Source organism: Schistocerca gregaria, chromosome 6 (assembly GCF_023897955.1).
Source record: "Schistocerca gregaria isolate iqSchGreg1 chromosome 6, iqSchGreg1.2, whole genome shotgun sequence".
Classification (NCBI taxonomy): domain Eukaryota; kingdom Metazoa; phylum Arthropoda; class Insecta; order Orthoptera; family Acrididae; genus Schistocerca; species Schistocerca gregaria.
In genome coordinates, this window is record NC_064925.1 from 448,805,671 (window position 1) to 448,826,293 (window position 20,623).

The 20,623-nt window shown below is 42.1% G+C and overlaps 1 protein-coding gene across 1 annotated transcript in view; it reads right to left on the bottom strand.

The window, feature by feature from the left end:
* The window catches only part of LOC126279094 (sodium-dependent noradrenaline transporter-like), a 393,514-nt gene that overhangs the window by 108,589 nt on the left and 264,302 nt on the right, over window positions 1-20,623 (bottom strand). Inside the window, exon 7 of the mRNA XM_049979564.1 lies at window positions 16,936-17,060. Within this exon, the coding sequence (XP_049835521.1) occupies window positions 16,936-17,060 (125 nt within the window). The remainder of the gene's footprint in view (window positions 1-16,935; window positions 17,061-20,623) is intronic.

Sequence of the window (20,623 nt, forward strand, 5' to 3'; positions counted from 1 at the left end):
GGCGGAAGGTGCACGTGCCCGTCGACCTGGGACCGGACCGCAGCGACGCACGGATGCACGCCAAGACCGTAGGATCCTACGCAGTGCCGTAGGGGACCGCACCGCCACTTCCCAGCAAATTATGGACACTGTTGCTCCTGGGGTATCGGCGAGGACCATTCGCAACCGTCTCCATGAAGCTGGGCTACAGTCCCCCACACCGTTAGGCCGTCTTCCGCTCACGCCCCAACATCGTGCACCCCGCCTCCAGTGGTGTCGCGACAGGCGTGAATGGAGGGACGAATGGAAACGTGTCGTCTTCAGCGATGAGAGTCGCTTCTGCCTTGGTGCCAATGATGGTCGTATGCGTGTTTGGCGCCGTGCAGGTGAGCGCCACAATCAGGACTGCATACGACCGAGGCACACAGGCCAACACCCGGCATCATGGTGTGGGGAGCGTTCTCCTACACTGGCCGTAGACCTCTGGTGATCGTCGAGGTGACACTGAATAGTGCACGGTACATCCAAACCGTCATCGAACCCATCGTTCTACCATTCCTAGACCGGCAAGGGAACTTGCTGTTCCAACAGGACAATGCACGTCCGCATGTATCCCGTGCCACCCAACGTGCTCTAGAAGGTGTAAGTCAACTACCCTGGCCAGCAAGATCTCCGGATCTGTCCCCCATTGAGCATGTTTGGGACCGGATGAAGCGTCGTCTCACGCGGTCTGCACGTCCAGCACGAACGCTGGTCCAACTGAGGCGCCAGGTGGAAATGGCATGGCAAGCCGTTCCACAGGACTACATCCAGCATCTCTACGATCGTCTCCATGGGAGAATAGCAGCCTGCATTGCTGCGAAAGGTGGATATACACTGTACTAGTGCCGACATTGTGCATGCTCTGTTGCCTGTGTCTATGTGCCTGTGGTTCTGTCTGTGTGATCATGTGATGTATCTGACCCCAGGAATGTGTCAATAAAGTTTCCCCTTCCTGGGACAGTGAATTCACGGTGTTCTTATTTCAATTTCCAGGAGTGTATTATCTTACGCCTTGCTGAAAACCTTAATCGCAGATAAGTTACTAATTGAAATTTAATTATAACAAATTGTACCAAGAACAATGCATTTTGGGTGGATCTTCAGTGTGTCGCTGCCTTCAAATAGCCTACTCTCACACTACGCAAGTTACAATAATTATTTTGCCACGAATATAATGTTTCTCATTATTTTATTGGAACGAATCACACAATTAACAACGGGTTTTCCAGCGATTCTCAATTTGCTGGTGCTCAGAAACGGCATATATACATATAGACTTGAAATGAATGCCAATATGACGCCTCACAACTCTGTACTGACTGCCTGAAGGCGTTCGATATAGTTCCGCACTGTCGCCTGATAAACAAACTAAGAGCCTACGGAATATCAGACGAGCTGTGTGGCTGGATTGAAGAGTTTTTAGCAAACAGAACACAGCATGTTGTTATCAATGGAGAGACGTCTACAGACGTTAAAGTGACCTCTGGCGTGCCACAGAGGAGTGTTATGGGACCATTGCTTTTCACAGTATATATAAATGACCTAGTAGATAGTGTCGGAAGTTCCATTCGGCTTTTCGCGGATGATGCTGTAGTATACAGAGAAGTTGCAGCAATAGAAAATTGTATCGAAATGCAGGAAGATCTGCAGCGGATAGGCACTTGGTGCAAGGAGTGGCAACTGATCCTTAACATAGACAAATACGAATACATAGAAAGAAGGATCCTTTATTGTATGATTATATGATAGCGGAACAAACACTGGTAGCAGTTACTTCTGTAAAATATCTGGGAGTATACGTGCGAAACGATTTGAAGTGGAATGATCATATAAAATTAATTGTTGGTAAGGCGGGTACCAGGTTGAGATTCATTGGGAGAGTTCTTAGAACATGTAGTCCATCAACAAAGGAGGTGGCTTACAAAACACTCGTTCGACCTATACTCGAGTGTTGCTTATCAGTGTGGGATCCGTACCGTTGACAGAGGAGATAGAGAAGATCCAAAGAAGAGCGGCGCGTTTCGTCACAGGGTTATTTGGTAAGCATGATAGCGTTACGGAGATGTTTAGCAAACTCAAGTGGCAGACTCTGCAAGAGAGGCGCTCTGCATCGCGGTGTAGCTTGCTCGCCAGGTTTCGAGAGGGTGCGCTTCTGGATGAGGTATCGAATATATTGCTTCCCCCTACTTATACCTCCCGAGGAGATCACGAATGTAAAACTAGAGAGATTCGAGCGCGCACGGAGGCTTTCAGACAGTCGTTCTTCCCGCGAACCATAAGCGACTGGAACAGAAAAGGGAGGTAATGACAGTGGCATTTAAAGTGCCCTCCGCCACACACCGTTGTGTGGCTTGCGGAATATAAATGTAGATGTAGATGTAGAGACGACGTACGTGTGACGTAGATGGCGTTGTGCCATCTCATTGGTCAGCGCTCAGACGCACGCTCATTATATCTGACATGCCAGATATTGCTCTGCGCGTTCGGAAAGACTCCCGAACGTGCTGTTCCACGCTATGACGTCAGAAACTCGGCACGCTCAACGCTCAACGTTCGGATGCACGGTCCGTGTGCAGACGGCTTTAGCATTTCAGGTCGTAAGGGATGGAACGTTGGCTCGGAGTGGACGAGAACGAAGCCAGCTATCGGCTTTGAAGGAATCACGCCGACTTTTACTAAACTTGATTCGAGGAAGCATAGGGAAATCTAACTGCTGGTTGAATGCAAATTTGAGCCCATCTCTCCACGAACACGAACCATTACTCTCACCATCCCGAATGATTAGTTCGTTATGGCACGCCGCTACTGTGAATGCCACTGACATTGTACCGGTCGTCTGCACGGCAGTCACAGAAACAGTGGGTTAGATTCTCCCCTTCGGCACGCTTAATACCAGCTGGGGCATCGAACGAGACACACGGATCATTCCGCCTCTGAAGTCGCTATGCTATTGGATGTCTACCTTAAGTAGAGATGGTGGGTCGTGGCACTTATGGCCTTTTGGCGGGGAGCACACGCTATGGCAGTAACAACGGGCACACGAGCTGTAGCACAATAGGACAAAGCAGCAATCAGTAATCACTCACTGTATAAATTTCTCTCACGTACATACAGCGTAAATATCATGACTAGGGCTGTTGCAAATTGTGTGTATTTGTTACTGATTACGGTTATTCCATGAGACTCGATATATCGATTTGAAACGCTCTAGTATTTGAACTTTCCATCTTTGATGGCTTTATTGGGGGAACGCAGGAGAAAAGAAATTGTCTCAGACTGAAATTAAATTCTCTATTATGACACTGTCGATTTCGACACTTCTAGCCTCATGATCAGATGTACTTGGTCACAACAGAGACTCACAGCGAACCAGTGCAATACGCAATACAGGCACGTTTACAGTTGGAAAACTACTGTCGGCTGCGGTAGACAATGTTAGTTTTCCCGGTAGACTTGGTCAGTTAAGATCCAACCAGCATGACCTGTACATCAGATATGTTACATACCAATAGGGCGTTACCTCATGCTGCGCGGAGTGGCCGCGCGGTTTGAGGCGCCATGTCACGGATTGCGCGGCCCCTCCCGCAGGAGGTTCGAGTCCTCCCTCGGGCACATGTGTGTGTGTTCTTCTTAGCATAAGTTAGTTTAAGTAGTGTGTAAGTCTAGGCACCGATGACCTCAGTAGTTTGGCCCCTTAGGAATTCACACACATTTGAACATTCATTACCTCATTTCGATCCTTTGTTTACATATGCGATCAGTGTCTTACTGGATCTTCCCCTCCTCCCAGGATGTAGAAGCGTTTAACTGTCCAAAACCTGAATGATGATATATAAAGGGCCACATAACGAGAGCACCCGTGGTCTAGGGGTAACACCTCTGATTACTAATGAAAACGCTCCTAGTCTCAGATTTAAACCCTGTCACTGCTTAAATTTTGACTAAAAATCGTCAGCAATGGAGGCTGAAAACTTCTGGCAAAAGTAGTCACCCTCATTCCGCCAACGGGCTTGTCAAAGGGTGCCGAGAAGCGGACAGAGGTTCAGGGCAATCTTGTCCTTGGGATTGGAAGCTGCCCCTAAATGTGGAAGACTCAGCAATAACTAACGGCATTAAGATACAGAAAGCAATGGAAACCACTGCATTAAAGACACATAATGTTTATCTACAGGACAGGACACTTTACCTGTAACTGAAAAATATGATGATGATCGCCCCATTCCCAAAAGATACAGGACTAGTTCTCCATTCGGATCTGCGGGACCGGACTGCCAAGCTGGAGGTGACCACGAGAAAAACAGTGAATAACCAACGAAAGAATAATGTTCTGCGAATCTGTTCCTGAAATGTCAGAAGTTTTAACTTGGCGGATAAGCTAAAAAATCTGAAAAGGAAAATTCTAAGCCTCTATCTAAATATGGGGAGGGGGGGGGGGGGGGCGGTCAGTGTTCAGTGAAGTGAAATGAAATGGAAAAAGACAAGGATTTTGGGTCAGTATAGGGTAATATCAAATGGTATAACGGGGGGGGGGGGGAATTCGTTATGAATAAGAAGGTAGGGGAGAGAGCGAATTACAGTGGACAGTAAGTAATAGCGTTGTTCACATCAGAATCGACAGAAAACCTACGCCGACAACAATAGTTCAGATATACATGCCGACATCGTATGCTGAAGATACAGAGATAGAGGAAGTATATGAGGACATTGTATAGGTAATTCATTAAGCAAAAGGAGATGAAAATCTAATCGTCATGGGGGATTGGAATGCGGTTGTAGGAGAAGAAGTAGAAGAAATGGTTATGAGAGAATATGGGCAAGTTAGTAGAAATTAAAGAGGAGAAAGACCATTTGAGTTCTGCAGTAAAGTTCAGCAAGTAATAACGAATAATCTGACCGAGAATCACAAGAGGAGGAGGTAATTTGGCAAAGGGTGGAAGATACTGAAAGATTTCAGTTAGATTACATTGTAGTCAGGCAGAGATTCGGAAATCAGATTCTGGATTTAAGGCATACCTAGAAGCAGATGTAGACTCACCATCAAAATTTGGTAGTAGAGACTATTCAGGAAAAATCAGTGCGAAAAGAAGTCGGATGCGAAAGTACTAAGGAATGAAGAGATAAGCTTTGAAGTTCTCTGAGACTATAGATACTGCGATAAGGAATAGCCCAGTAGGCAGTTCAGTTGAAGAGGAATAGACATTTCTAAAAATGGAGATCACAGATGTTGGAAAGCAAGACCCAGATGTTTGACATTCTGAGAAAAATAGGGATAAGCTACAGGGAAAGACGGGTAATATACAATATGTACAAGAGCTAAGAGGGAACAATAAGAGTGGAAGACCAAGAACGATGTGCTCAGATTGAAAAGGCTGTAAGGCAGGGGGTGTAGTCTTTCATCCCTACTGTTCAATCTACACATCGTAGAAGCAATGACGGAAGTAAAAGAAAGATTCAAGAGTGGAATCAAAATTCAACGTGAAAGGGTATCAATGACAGGATTCGATGATGACATCGCTATCCTGAATGAAAGTGAAGAAGAATTACAGGTCCTGCTGAATGAAATGCACAGTCTAATGAGTACAGAATATGGAAAGTCGGATAGAGACGGAAGTAATGAGGAGTAGCACAAATGATAACAGTAGGAAAATTACTATCGCGATTGGTGATCACGAAGTAGCTCAAGTTAAAGAATTCTGCTACCTAAGCGGCAAAATAACGCATCATGGACGGAGGACGGAGGACATCAAAAGCAGGCTCCCACTGGCAGAAAGGGCATTCCAAGCCAAGAGAAGTCTACCAGTATGAAACGTAGATGTCGAGGAAGAAATTTCTGAGGATGTACGTTTGGAGCACAGTATTCTGTGGCAGTGACACATGGACTGTGGGAAAACTGGAAAAGAAGTGAATCGAAGCACCTGAGATGTGGTGTTGCAGAAGAATGTTGGAAAGGTAAGGAATGAGGAGGTTCTCCGCAGAATCTGCGAGAAAGGAATGTATGGAAAACACTGACAAGGAGGGACAAGGTGGTAGGATATCTGTTCAGACATCACGGAGTAACTTCCATGGTACTAGAGTGTAAAAACTATACGGGAAGACAGAGGTTGGAATATTCTGAGATGAAGAGATTGGCACAGGAGAAGAATTCGTGCCACATCAGACCAGTCAGAAGATTGATGATAAAAAACAGGATCTACTGAACATAAGTATGCGTTTAGCGTTCTTCAGCACGCGTCATCGTTAGGGAGTGTGGGAATTGTACGATACAAGGATCATCGAAAAATCATGTGTAAGTACTGTGGACTGTCATGATGCAACGGCTACTCGTCTACTAGCTCACCTTCAGAAGCATAGACTCTGTCCACAATCTGTGAAACACGTGTCTCAGGAACCTTTACAAAGATGAAGTAGTGAAGGCAGCAGAGGATCAAGTAGGTAAAAAGACGAGGGCTAGTAGAAATCCTTGGGTAACAGAAGAAATATTGAATTTAATTGATGAAAGGAGAAAATATAAAAATGCAGTAAATGAAGCAGGCAAAAAGGAATACAGACGTCTCAAAAATGAGATCGACAGGAAGTGCAAAATGGCTAAGCAGGGATGACTAGAGGACAAATGTAAGGATGTAGAGGCTTGTCTCACGAGGGGTAAGATAGATACTGCCTACAGGAAAATTAAAGAGACCTTTGGAGATAAGAGAACCACTTGTATGAACATCAAGAGCTCACATGGAAACCCAGTTCTAAGCAAAGAAGGGAAAGCAGAAAGGTGGAAGGAGTATACAGAGGGTCTATACAAGGGTGATGTACTTGAGGACAATATTATGGAAAAGGAAGAGGATGTAGATGAAGACAAAATGGGAGATACGATACTGCGTGAAGAGTTTGACAGAGCACTGAAACACCTGAGACGTAACAAGGACCCCGGAGTAGACAACATTCCATTGGAACTACTGACGGCCTTGGGAGAGCCAGTCCTGACAAAACTCTACCATCTGGTGAGCAAGATGTATGAGACAGGCGAAATACCCTCAATCTTCAAGAAGAATATAATAATTCCAATCCCAAAGAAAGCAGGTGTTGACAGATGTGAAAATTAGCGAACTATCAGTTTAATAAGTCACAGCTGCAAAATACTAACATGAATTCTTTACAGACGAATGGAAAAACTAGTAGAAGCCGACCTCGGGGATGATCAGTTTGGATTCCGTAGAAATGTTGGAACACGTGAGGCAATATTGACCGTACGACTTATCTTAGAAGCTAGATTAAGGAAGGGCAAACCTACATTTCTAGCATATGTAGACTTAGAGAAAGCTTTTGACAATGTTGACTGGAATACTCTCTTTCAAATTATGAAGGTGGCAGGGGTAAAATATAGGGAGCGAAAGGCTATTTACAATTTGTACAGAAACCAGGTGGCAGTTATAAGAGTCGAGGGACATGAAAGGGAAGCAGTGGTTGGGAAGGGAGTAAGACAGGGTTGCAGCCTCTCCCCGATGTTATTCAATCTGTATATTGAGCAAGCAGTAAAGGATACAAAAGAAAAATTTGGAGTAGGTATTAAAATCCATGGAGAAGAAATAAAAACTTTGAGGTTCGCCGATGACATCGTAATTCTGTCAGAGACAGCAAAGGACTTCGAAGAGCAGTTGAACGGAATGGATAGTGTCTTGAAAGGAGGATATAAGATGAACATCAACAAAAGCAAAACGACGATAATGGAATGTAGTCGAATTACATCAGGTGATGCAGAGGGAATTAGATTAGGAAATGAGACACTTAAAGTAGTAAAGGAGTTTTGCTACTTGGGGAGCAAAATAACTGATGATGGTCGAAGTAGAGAGGATATAAAATGTAGACTGGCAATGGGAAGGAAAGCGTTTCTGAAGAAGAGAAATTTGTTAACATCGAGTATAGATTTAAGTGTCAGGAAGTCATTTCTGAAAGTATTTGTATGGAGTGTAGCCATGTATGGAAGTGAAACATGGACGATAAATAGTTTAGACAAGAAGAGAATAGAAGCTTTCGAAATGTGGTGCTACAGAAGAATGCTGAAGATTAGATGGGTAGATCACATAACTAATGAGGAGGAATTGAATAGGATTGGGGAAAAGAGAAGTTTGTGGCACAACTTGACCAGAAGAAGGGATCGGTTGGTAGGACATGTTCCGAGGCATCAAGGGATCACCAATTTAGTATTGGAGGGCAGCGTAGAGGGTAAAAATCGTAGAGGGAGACCAAGAGGTGACTACACTAAGCAGATTCAGAAGGATGTGGGTTGCAGTGGGTTCTGGGAGATGAAGAAGCTTTCACAGGATAGAGTAGCATGGAGAGCTGCATCAAACCAGTCTCAGGACTGAAGACCACAACAACAACATCTATATAAACGATTTGAGAGTCAATCCGCGCAGCCGTCTTAGGTTGTTTGCAGATGACGCTGTCGTTTATCGACTAATAAAGTCATCAGAAGATAAAAAAACTGCAAAACGATTTAGAAAAGATATCTGAATAGTGCGAAAAGTCGCATATGACCCTAAATATCGAAAAGTTTGATGTCATCCACATGAGTGCTAAAAGGAACTCATTAAACTTCGGTAATACTATAAACCAGTCTAATATAAAAGCTGTAAATTCAACTAAATGCCTAGGTTTTACAATTTCGAACAACTTAAAGTAGAAGGAACACATAGAAAATGTTGTGGAGAAGGGTAGCCAAAGACTGCGTTTTATTGGCAAGACACTTAGAAAATGTAATAGACCTACTAAGGAGACTGCCTACACTACGCTTATCCGTCCTCTTTTATAATATTGCTGCGCGGTGTCGGATCCTTACCAGATAGGACTGACGGAGTAGATCGAAAAAGGTCAAAGAAAGGCAGCTCGTTTTGTATTATCGCGAAATATAGGAGAGAGTGTCACAGAAATGAGACAGGATTTGGGCTGGAGATCGTTAAAAGAAAGGCGTTTTTCGTTGCGACGGAATTTTCTCACGAAATTCCAATCACCAACTTTCTCCTCTGAATGCGAAATTTTTTGTTGACACCGACCTACATAGATAAAATAAGAGAAATAAGAGCTCGAACGGAAATGTGTAGGTGTTCATTCTTTCCGCGCGCTATACGAGATTGGAATAATAGAGAATTGTGTAGGTTCGATGAACCCTCTGCAAGGCATTTAAATGTGATTTGCAGAGTATCCATGTAGATGTAGATGTTATCGATGCCAGAGGCCCACTACTCCATGAAAGCCCTTCATCTCATTCGTCCTGGCTACGAGCCACCTACCCACGATGCTGTGGGCACAACGTACCTCAGCACCGATATCAACGTGTTCACTCTGTTGTCACAGATAAGATTAAACGATCAAAACGCTCTCGCATTAATTTCTGACGCGTGTGCAGGTGTTTCCGGACACCACGTGACTAATCTCACTGTCACGACGCCAGAACCAATTTTCTTCAAGACTACTCGTCCCTGTGACAGCAGAGGAATAGCTCAGTTTATCGGCTCAAGCCTTATCGCAGTAATTAAAGAGGTAGAGTATGAAAAGTTCATAGCGGTGATCACTGAGAATGCAAGAAATATGCAGACTGCCTGAAGAATAGGGAATGGAAAGTACATGCATGTAATATGTAAGGGGTGTTCTCCCGTAACATCAATCTCCTCATCAAAGACATCATGGCAGCATGTGTAATCCAAGAACTGTTCCAGATTAATAACGAAAAACTCAAAACATTCAAATTCCGTCCGCTCTGTTGGAATCAAAGCAGAAAGAAAAGTTTGGCAATTCGTCTGTAATTTTCAAACTTTCCTCACCAATTCGTGAGATGGAGCATTAATAAGTTTTAAGAGCCTGATAAAGAGGCTAGTCTAGAGTCCATTTTTCCCCTTAAGTTCGTTTTGATAACACAGCAAGGAATACTTTTTTTAGAGGAGGACACATGAGAGAGACTCGAACAGGAAAGCCGCTTACTACGACCAGTTGTCCACTGTCATCACCCAGATAGGGGCAGAAAATACTCTGTTGTCAGTGTGCATCATCACTTTGCTAAAATTGCAGTAGGGGTGGACCTTATACAAAACAGTAACTCAGTGCTATCTCCAGAGAACAGACTATATATTACATTTGCAATTATAAACAGAACAAAAACCACCCGTAACCCTATCCACACTGCAACAAATCTCTTAGAATTTCGGTATAAAGGCGCTAGTCTGAATGCTGAATATGTAAGCCATGCATTGCTTTTCATCAGCTGTTTGTGTCAGTTGTTGGGATATGAAAGAGTGCGTATGTAGGTATTATCGCCAAATTCAGAGCTTGCGATGGTTTCTGCTCCACAGACGTTGTGTGGGATGCTGCTGAGCATGTTTCACCCTTGTGGAAAGGATTGTACAGCAGTTGCTCGCTGAGCTACCTCGTCTGCAAACTTCTCAGTGCACCACCATCAACAGCTGCAGGTGAGAGTAACTGGTCAATGCATGGGAGAATCCATAGTAAAATTAGAAACAGACTTTTTCTTGCAACAGCCGAAAAGTTAGTTTCCGTGCAGAGGAACTTACGTTATGTGGAACACAATGAATCCATGTCTTCAAACACTGTAAGATGCTCCACTGAATGTACTGCAATCTAGTTTGAAGACACTGATACTAATACAGAGTAATGTTGTTTTGAACCAATAAGTATATTTTTATTTTCATCAAAGTGATCAACGTCGTGATCACAAGCAGTAATCGCTTTTGCTGAATTTCACATTAATTTTATTAATTCTTTGTATTTTACATTGAAAAGTAATCTACAAATTCGAATTAATTTTCAGAAAATGTGGGACAAAACTGCGATCGTATGATTTAAAGGAAGCAATGTTAATTAAGTTACGTTTTCAACATTAATGAGTTATTTTCACAGCCTTTAGCCACATTTCATTTACTTCATAACAAGTCATGTATTTCCATATTGGTTACCATTTCCAGTGCCACCAAGACGCAAGATGTGAAAATTGTAACACTTTTTCTACATAGTTATCCTCCTGTGTGTTACTAATAAATAAAAAATATTTATAGGAAAATTGAAATTGTCAGTGTTCAGTGCAGATTTTATTCGAAAATTATTGGCTTGTAAAGTGGGAGAGAGGTATTTTGTAGTAAAAATAAAAGCAATACAGACTTATCATATCCAAGGGAAAACCCAATTTCCTCACAAAAAAGGGGAAAGAAAGGAAATCTTTTTAAAAGTGGAAAATACATCAAATCGCTTCAATACATCGTCAAGCACACATAAAACACTTTTCTGTTATTCATAGACAACTTTCGCATTAATCACTAATAACAGGAAACTCTTGCCTTTGATCATGATGAACAACATTCTATTGAGTACCGGACAACAACAATTATGTAAATTCCCTTATGTTTGTGCATGTACACCGTTTTTGCATCAAAAATCATTGCCTTGCTTGCATAAAATCGCAGAAGTTACTCGATAAACTAGGTTCTATTATCTATTAAATGTGATTTATATTTTGTAAGGATATAACATACACAATTGACTAACACCGAACGACGTGCGGTTGTAATTATGTGCAAAACAAACAAGCAAGCAAACAACAAACAAAGAGAAGTCGTCGGGTATCAGACTCCCTCTCCCACATTCACTTACGTTTCTTTCCCTACCAATGCTACCAACACTACAGGTAATCCAAGCGTTTGCTACGTCATTTATGTGTTGTACTAAAACTAGCGAACCGTAGTTTTGGTTGATCGCAACTCTAGGCGCATTACATGTTGTGTATGTGTTACAAATTATTTGACCTGTACCGCTCATGAGCTTAATTAAATGCCCTTTTGCCATCAGCCACTGAGGGTGTCATTTCATGAGTGGTAATGTGGGTCGATGGCTTTCCAATAGGTTTCGTTACTCTTATGTTTGCTTTCCTGCACACAGTTCGTGCCAAATGCAGAACGAGGTAATATTTTTCACTTTCTGTTTCGTTACTCCCGTGAATTTGTAGTCCCCTGTATGTGTCTGGTGCCGAATATAGAGGATTTAAATGCAGATAATGAGTTCTGGCAAAGAAATGTTGGAGATTTAAATTTCAGTTTTATGTATACTCTAAACAGCAAAAGGTGTCACACGAAAATACTACTAATAATAAAATAATAATCATCTCTACTTTCAGACATCAATTTATGTACGTCTGCAAATAACAATGTTTGCAACACTGTGCTTTCGTGATTCTGTATCAGGCAGATTCCTTGTCCTGTACTTCTGAACGACTTGGTCAACACACATGCATTTTGAGGGGTTCTGCTTATAGTTCATGTTCCAATTTAATTTAGTTGTATATTGAGCGATACAAGCTTGTTACTGCCTTGAATGCGTTATTTGAGACTGGTTAATTTTCTAGTTCAAATGGTTCTAGGCGCTTCAGTGTGGAACCGCGAAACTGCTACGGTCGCAGGTTCGAATCCTACCTCGGGCATGGATGTGTGTGATGTCCTTAGGTTAGTGAGGTTTAAGTAGTTCTAAGTTCTAGGGGACTGATGACCTCAGATGTTAAGTCCCACAGTGCTCAGAGCCATTAAACCATTTGAATACTTTTCCAGTCAGGCGTTGTGGAATAGCATGTGATCCAAGTAACTGCACCACACCAAATGTTCACTGCGAAACGATGCTGATATCCTTGTGCTGTATATCCACGTTAGGATTCTCATACGTTTACACGCTCATGTTATGAGTATTCACGATAACAACACAGGTAAAGAGGCTCTCATCCGTGAAGAGTATCCGATCACCGAAGCACAGATCAGCAGCATGGCGGCCGAGTAACCACTGACAGAAATTCTGATGTCTAGGGTAGTCTGTAGGCGGCAGCTCCTGTCCCTTCTGCAGGGGAAATGGATGGGATTGCTGTCTCCGCGGTAGGCGCCAATCAGTTTGTAAGAGGTCCATAACTAAGGAATTTATTGCTAGCGCACTCGAGCAGATGTAATTTCGATGGATTGCTCACGTGCTACATGCGAAATGTATGCTATAAGAGAATCTCAGACCAGAGAGCAGTGTTGGATGCAGTAAGAACCGTGTAACAGTAGGAGTATGTAGTAGCTAGGAGTCTGGTGTATCGAGTTGGCTGGGCCGGTCTTGGGGAGCAATGACGGTGCCTGAGCGATGTAGTATAAGGTAAACGCAGCCTCGCGCAGACGTTCTATTGTTATATCAAGTCCCATGTAAATGTTCTTAAAAAATCTCTTAATAATAATATTCCTTACAAAAATTAACTGTTGACAGTCATTCGTATCAATTTAAAGAATTTACTAATTTCTCCAGTCTATGGTCATCCCGATTATTGTAAAGAAAAATCAGTTGTTTCTTTTTATACATGACAAATCTATCGGCCAGCATTGCACAGGACTGTGCCAGAAAAATATCTTATAAGATATATATATGCGTTATCCGACTTCATTGAGGTAAGATGTTCCAATTTATTAAGTATGATCTTTCAGGGCCATGACGCAGCATTGCTGACGTCCAAATTTATCAGTTTAGATTCACAGTCAATCATTGAAATGTTATAAGTAAGCCGCAACTTTATTGAGAAGTTAGTCACATTTTATTGTTCCAAGGTTACGGAAGTAAACTGCTGGTAGGTTACGCTGAATGTGAATGTTATACATAATTATTTTTACTGTTGGGAGGTATTTTTAACTGTGTTACGCTGAATGTGAATGAATGCTATAATTATAATTATATTTTATCTGTTGGGAGGTTACAAGTTGATTGAGAATCCCCTACACCGGCGCTTATAGGGCGGGTGTTTAAGGTCGGATCTTCATCTACGGTTTCCAGGATGTTCTCAACACTCACGCTATCCAATTGAGGTCGATCTAACTGTGGTGCACCTGAATGCCATGTTGCCTTAAACGCCTGGCCACAGCTGTGGAGGTCTGATGGTTTGGTACTTCTCTGTTTGGAAACATTTCCATACACCATCGTCTTGCTGCCCGTGCACTGCCTTCTGTTGCGGCGTAAAGGAGGTGCATGTCCTCATGCTCACCGTTTGAACACGCCATCGTTCATCAGTGTTACGGCTTAAGAAGAAGAAAACTAAGGCAATAGCCGTTTAGTGAATTAATAGAACAGGTAACAGAAGCATATACGGCCAGGGTGGCCGAGCGGTTCTAGGCGCTACAGTCTGGAACCGCGAGACCCCTTTGGTCGCAGGTTCGAATCCTGCCTCGGGCATGGATGTGTGTGATGTCCTTAGGTTAGTTAGGTTTAAGCAGTTCTAAGTTCTAGGGAACTGAAGACCTCAGAAGTTAAGTTCCATAGTGATCAGAGCCATTTGAACCATCTTTTAACAGAAGCATATATTTGGGTAGCAACATTTCGCACTGCTGCTTTATACGAGGCGTGTTTTTTAAGTAAGTACCGTTTTGCCACACCGCAGCCGCAGCGCTGTGGTCGGCGTTCTGCGCATGCGCGCTTGGTACCCACGTCTGTTGTCTACGCACTGACGCCATTACAGTCTGATTCTTCCTTGTTTATGTTGTGTACTGAGTATTTAAGATGCTTCCAATAATCGTGAGTCCCGCCGACTGTGAAGTATGGGCTGTTATAAGATTTCTTAGTGCTAAAGGCCTAAAAGCGATCGATATTCATCGTGAGATCTGTGCAGTTTACGGAGAAAACATTATGAGTGATAGAATGGTAAGAAAGTGGGTGAGAGCATTTAAAGATGGCCACACAAATGTGCATGATGAACAACGGAGTGGGCGTCCTTCGGTCATTAATGAAAATTTGGTGCAGAAAGTGGAGAATAAGCTGAGAGAAAACAGACGCTTTACGATTTCCTCCTTGCGGGATAACTTTCCTAATGTTTCTCGTAGTGTTTTGTATGCCATTGTGACCGAGCACTTGTATCACCGAAAATTGTGCACACATGGGGTACTGAAAACGTTGAATGATGTGCACAAAAACAAACGTTTAGACAGTGCATTGACTTTCCTTGAGCGATACCACAACGACGGTGATGATTTCTTAAGCCAGACTGTTATGGGCGATGAAACATGGATAGCCTACGTCACACCAGAATCAAAGCAACAGTCCATGGAATGCGGCATTCAGATTCACCCAGAAAAGTGAAGCTTAAGCAAACAATTTCTGCCTGGAAAATCATGTGCACAGTTGTTTGGGACAGAAAAGGTGTACTGCTTGTGGAATTCCTGCCTTGTAATGAGAAAATCAATGCAGCAGCTTACTGTAAGACATTGCACAATCTGCGCCGTTCGATTGAATAAAAGACGTGGCAATTTGAACAAGGGCATCGTTTTGCCGCAAGACAATGCCCGTCCGCATGTGGCGAATCAGACCAAAGATCTCATCACATCTTTTCGATGGGAAATTCTAGATCATCCTCCGTATATCCCCAATCTTGCGCCCAGTGACTACCATCTATTCCTGCACTTGAAGAAACACCTGGGCGGTCAGCGTCTTCGAGATGATGACGAAGTCAAAACAGTGGTGTTGCAGTGGTTAACAAGCTAGGCGGCAGACTTCTGTGAGGAGGGTGTTCATAAACTGGTACAACGCTATGACAAGTGCCTCAATATTGACTGAAATTATGTAGAAAAGTAGATTAAGGTACAGGTTTTCATGTAAAATAAAATTATTGAGATATCTTAGCACGTCTTTTTTTAATTTCAAAACGGTACTTACTTAGAAAACACGCCTCGTATCATTGGTAGCGCCATCAGTGGCACACATGCAGCCGCTTGGCCGTATAGGCCAGTTTGACATTTTCCAAGCCTGTTTACAACACGGTTCAGAGCAGACAGTGGCGAGACGTATTGAATCCCACGCACAGGGTAACTACTTTTGCCAATAGATGTATTACGACGACTTTGATTGCTAACTTGTGTTGTGTCTGGTGTTTGATCTAACTTGGACTTGCTATTTTTTTATCGATAGCTGCTGACGGATTAGGTCTGTAACGGATGGATTGTAACAGTATTGTTCGATACAGACGTTCGACAGTTATATGCAAGAAAATTGTTTTAGAATGAGTTGTAAATGGTAAATACTATCTGTCTATCTATTGCCCAAGTTACATGCATTTTGCGAGTATAAAAGCAATTATAATGTAAAACTTCCTGGCAGATTAAAAATGTGTGCCGGACCAAGACTCGAATTTGGGACCTTTGCCATTCGCGGGCAAGTGCTCTACCAACTGAGCTACCCAAGCACGACTCACGCCCCGTCCTCACAGCTTTACTTCTACCAGTACCTCGTCTCCTACCTTCCCAACTTTACAGTAGCCTTTCTTTCAGGACTGCTAGTTCTGCAAGGTTCGCAAGAGAGCGTCTGTAAAGTTGGGAAGGTAAGAGACGAGACACTGGTAGAAGTAAAGTTGTGTGGAAGGGGCGTGAGTGGTGCTTGGGGAGCTCAGTTGGTAGAGCACTTGCCCACGAAGGCAAAGGTCCCGAGTTCTAATCTGCCAGGAAGTTTCATATTAGCGCACACTCTGCTGCAGAGTGAAAATCTCATTCTGGAATTAGAATGTACTTTAATAGCATCCCTACAGCTGGCGCTTCTAATCCATGTTCTTGAAACTGATTTCAAATGCCACACTCAAGTGGTGATTTTATTGTTAATAGATGTAATTAATATAAATTAGTTTCTTGAACTGGATAACATAACAAATTATTCACTAGACGTATTAGATTGCCAATAGTGCCGAAACGAAGCAAGTGTTGCAAGATTATATGTATACTAGTGTCCTGTCTTACTTGATGGCTCGAAAACAGGGACAGATATAACTGGTGGAAGCTTTCACTACAACCATTGTTTCATGGAAGATCGACTAATGTCTGAAATGAAATCAGAGTGACGTGTGGTCCTCCTGGCGACATTTTCTGTCATACTCACCTTCGGTAGCCACGGCGCTGATGTGCACGCCCTGCTTGTGCGCCATGAAGCCCAGGTACGTGAAGATGACGAAGCCGGAGAAGAAACTCGTGAAGCAGTTCACCGCCGTCGTGATGAGGCAGTCCCTGCACACAGCAAAACACCAGCCGTGTCCTCTTTTAGGTGCTCCATCTAACCAGAAACTGAGTTTTCGCTAAGTAATTTGGAGGAATACTAAACCTAAAACACTATATAGACTAATGAGAAGTTGCTTTTGATTCACTAGAGCTAAACCCTTTCATCTCTCGAATATACCAGTATCTGCAGTCATTAATTGATTGAGCTATTTCACATTTCGCTGTGAGACACAAAATGTAAAAATCAACTTGATCTAGTACGTTCGTAAAGCATTTGGAAATTTCTGTACAGTGTCTGTCATTGTGTGTATGATGTATTGGTGTTCCATTGCTTCAGACCTTGAATGTTAACTTTCGATTGGGGTGTGCTGTTGAGTATGTTTTCATATCGAGCTTTTTTCTTCCCTAACAACAAAATACAGATTATTACTATAAATACAGATTATTACTATAAATCTAGGGGTGTGACACAAGACAAGCAAGCAGGTAGAAGAGCTATAGTGTGAAATTATCTACAGCAAAGTCTGTACTCTGTATGAGGCAATAGTGTTAATTTTGCGACGGCACTGGGAAGAAATATTTCAGGTACACCTCCGCTTGTATTCAAGCGTTGCTAAATTTCCTTTCATGATTATTAATTGAATATAAGTTGGAGGAAGAAGTATGTTTCGCACTTGAAAACAGGATCTAGCAGTTTACAGAATAAGTTATTCTGTGGTGCAAAGCATTCTTCTAGTGGCGTCTTCGTTGAAGTCCGTGGGGAGTTTTTATGTCGAAAAAAGTCATATATAAGGCCAACTAAGAGCTGTCGATGAAATAAACCTTAATACAATTTTTCGGCCACAGCCTTCATCATTAAAAGAGAGACACACACACCATTCACACACTCAAGCAAGCACACCTCACGCACACACGCCCGCCAACTCCAGCATCTCGGGCGGGAGTGTTGTAGTAGTTGGCGGTCGTGTGCGCTTGCTTGAGTGTGTGAATGGTGTGTGTGTCTCTTTTTTACTGATGAAGGCTGTGGCCGAAAACTGGTAGTAAGTGTCTTTTAATTGTACTTGTCTGCGGCTTGACCTGTATTCTTTACGGTAATTAGCACTCTGCCTTTTCCTACATTCTTGATGTTCCTACCTGGAATTTCAATTGTTTAATTACGAACAGTTTCGATTAACTGATCGCCATCAGTTATCACAAAATTAATTACATTAGTCTGTATTATATCGTCTTTACTCCGGCGTTAAAAATAAAATAACTTACCAACCAGCATCACTGATTCTAGTGTCAGTTGTAAAGCTCATGAATAGTCAACCGTAAAATGTATTAAATAGTTTTAGTATACTGTCTGAATTCAGATTCTATGCTCCGTGTGGAGCGTGAAACGCGGTTGTTAGCCATGTTCCATTGTTGCAATAAAATTGTTCTGACCACATGTTTGGTGAATGACATCTATAAAGATGCACGCATTAGTCGTTGACTAGTAGAACTGCAACGATTCGCAGGTGAGCGACTGTAATCTCATTTTTGTGTGAGCACTGAGAAGGAGCTGGTAGAGCGAGAAAACAAAATGTTTGGTGGGGAGACTGTTAGGTTGACGGCCTCGTATGAAGTTTTCCTGTGATGAAGTATAGCCAAGCTTTGTGTATTAAGTGCATTGCATAATCAGTTATTGCTATCGTACATAACTGGCTACTTCATTTTTGTAAGGCTTCTCGCGAGTTGCTTGTTACGTATTAGTTCGTAAAGATTGTGATTTTTAATGTAATGGCGACTTGCAGATAGTACAAATGGCTCTGAAGCTACATGGGCGAGTGTATCTGTTCGATATTTGCAGATTTATACCGATGTAAGATCTAAATAGCTTGTTTCAAATTGTTGTAGTTTATGCAGATTAACGCAACTAAATGACAGGTAACAACTATTTAAGGGACAAAAATAAACTTATGCTTTGTTCGTACAACACATATTAACACATTTGACTTCCAAATTATATTACGTTGCCCCATCAACAAACACGGAACGTGTATATTCCATAGAGTCTAACACACTCTGCATATCTTATCTTGTGCGCCACTATGCACGCTGGAAAATGTTTGTTCACATATCCCCAATACTCTCCCTTGAACTAATCTTTTTCAGATACTCAACACTATACATCCCAGATTAAACCATAATGTTTCACCAGCTTCTGAAATTTGTCCTTACTGAGAGGCTTGGTTAGGAGATCAGATAGCATTTGTTCTGCGCATAGATAGCTGGGGATTATATTGCCCTGTTCCAAATGATGTCTTATAAAGTGATGCCTTATGTCAATATGTTTGGATCTTACACTGGTGATATTATTTTTTGCAAGTTTAATTGCTCCCATATTGTCACAAAATACCACAGTTGGCTTTAATATCGGAGGAGATTCTATTTCACTCATCAGTGTACAGAACCAAAGAGCTTCTTGGTTAGTGGAGGACAAGGCCATATATTCAGCTTCTACAGTACTCAAAGCAACAGCTCTTTGTCTCTTACAACACCATGATATGAATCCTCCCGTTAGTCTAAAACAAATTCCACTGATGGAATGTCTGCTTTCCAACTCATTTCCCCAGTCTGCATCACTGTATCCTTCCAAATTAACATTTACAGTTTTAGAATATTTTAACTTATGATCAGCAGTTCCATTTAAACATCTGAATATTCCCTTGACTGCCACCCAGTGCTTTTCTCTCGGATCACTGCAAAACTTGCTTACTGCATTTGTGGCAAATGCAATGTCTCGTCTGGAAGTCTGTGCTAAGTACAGTAGACTTCCTACAGCTTCCAAATAGGGTACACTTTCCTTACATTTCTTGTCATCATCAGATATTTGCAGTTTGGCATGGTTTTCCATAGTAGTAGAAATAGGTTTACAATTTTCCATACTGAACTTTTCTAAGATCTTCCTTGTGTACAGAGATCGATCAATCCATAATTCTTCTCTGTTGGCATTTCTTAGAATCTTCATGCCTAAGTATTGATTAATTTCCCCTAAATCATGCATATTAAATTCTGACCGTAACTGTTCTTTATAAAAGTTCATCTGGTTTTCACTATTGGTTAAAATAAAAAAAATCATCTACCCATATGGCCATGATTGCAATTTCTTTATCGCTCCTTTTATGATGTATATTGGAATCTGCCTTTGATGTAACATGCCTGGTTTTATCAAACGTTTATGCAAACATTTATTCCAGCAATGGCCACTTTGCTTTAACCCATAAATGCCTTTCTTCAAACGCCTAATGCTCCTTTTCCCTTGATAAGGTCGCTCAACTTCATTAGGTGGAATCACATAATTTCCTCTTCCATTCAGGTAGGCTGTTTTCACATCCATTTGATGAATTAATAAGTCTTCCTTTACTGCTAGAGCTAAAAAGTATCTTAATGATGAATACTTCACCACTGGTGAGACAGTTTCATTGTAATCTATTCCTTCTTTCTGGGAATATCCTTTAACTACCAATCTGGCTTTGGTTCAAATGGCTCTGAGCACTGCGCGACATAACTTCTGAGGTCACCAGTTGCCTAGAACTTAGAACTAA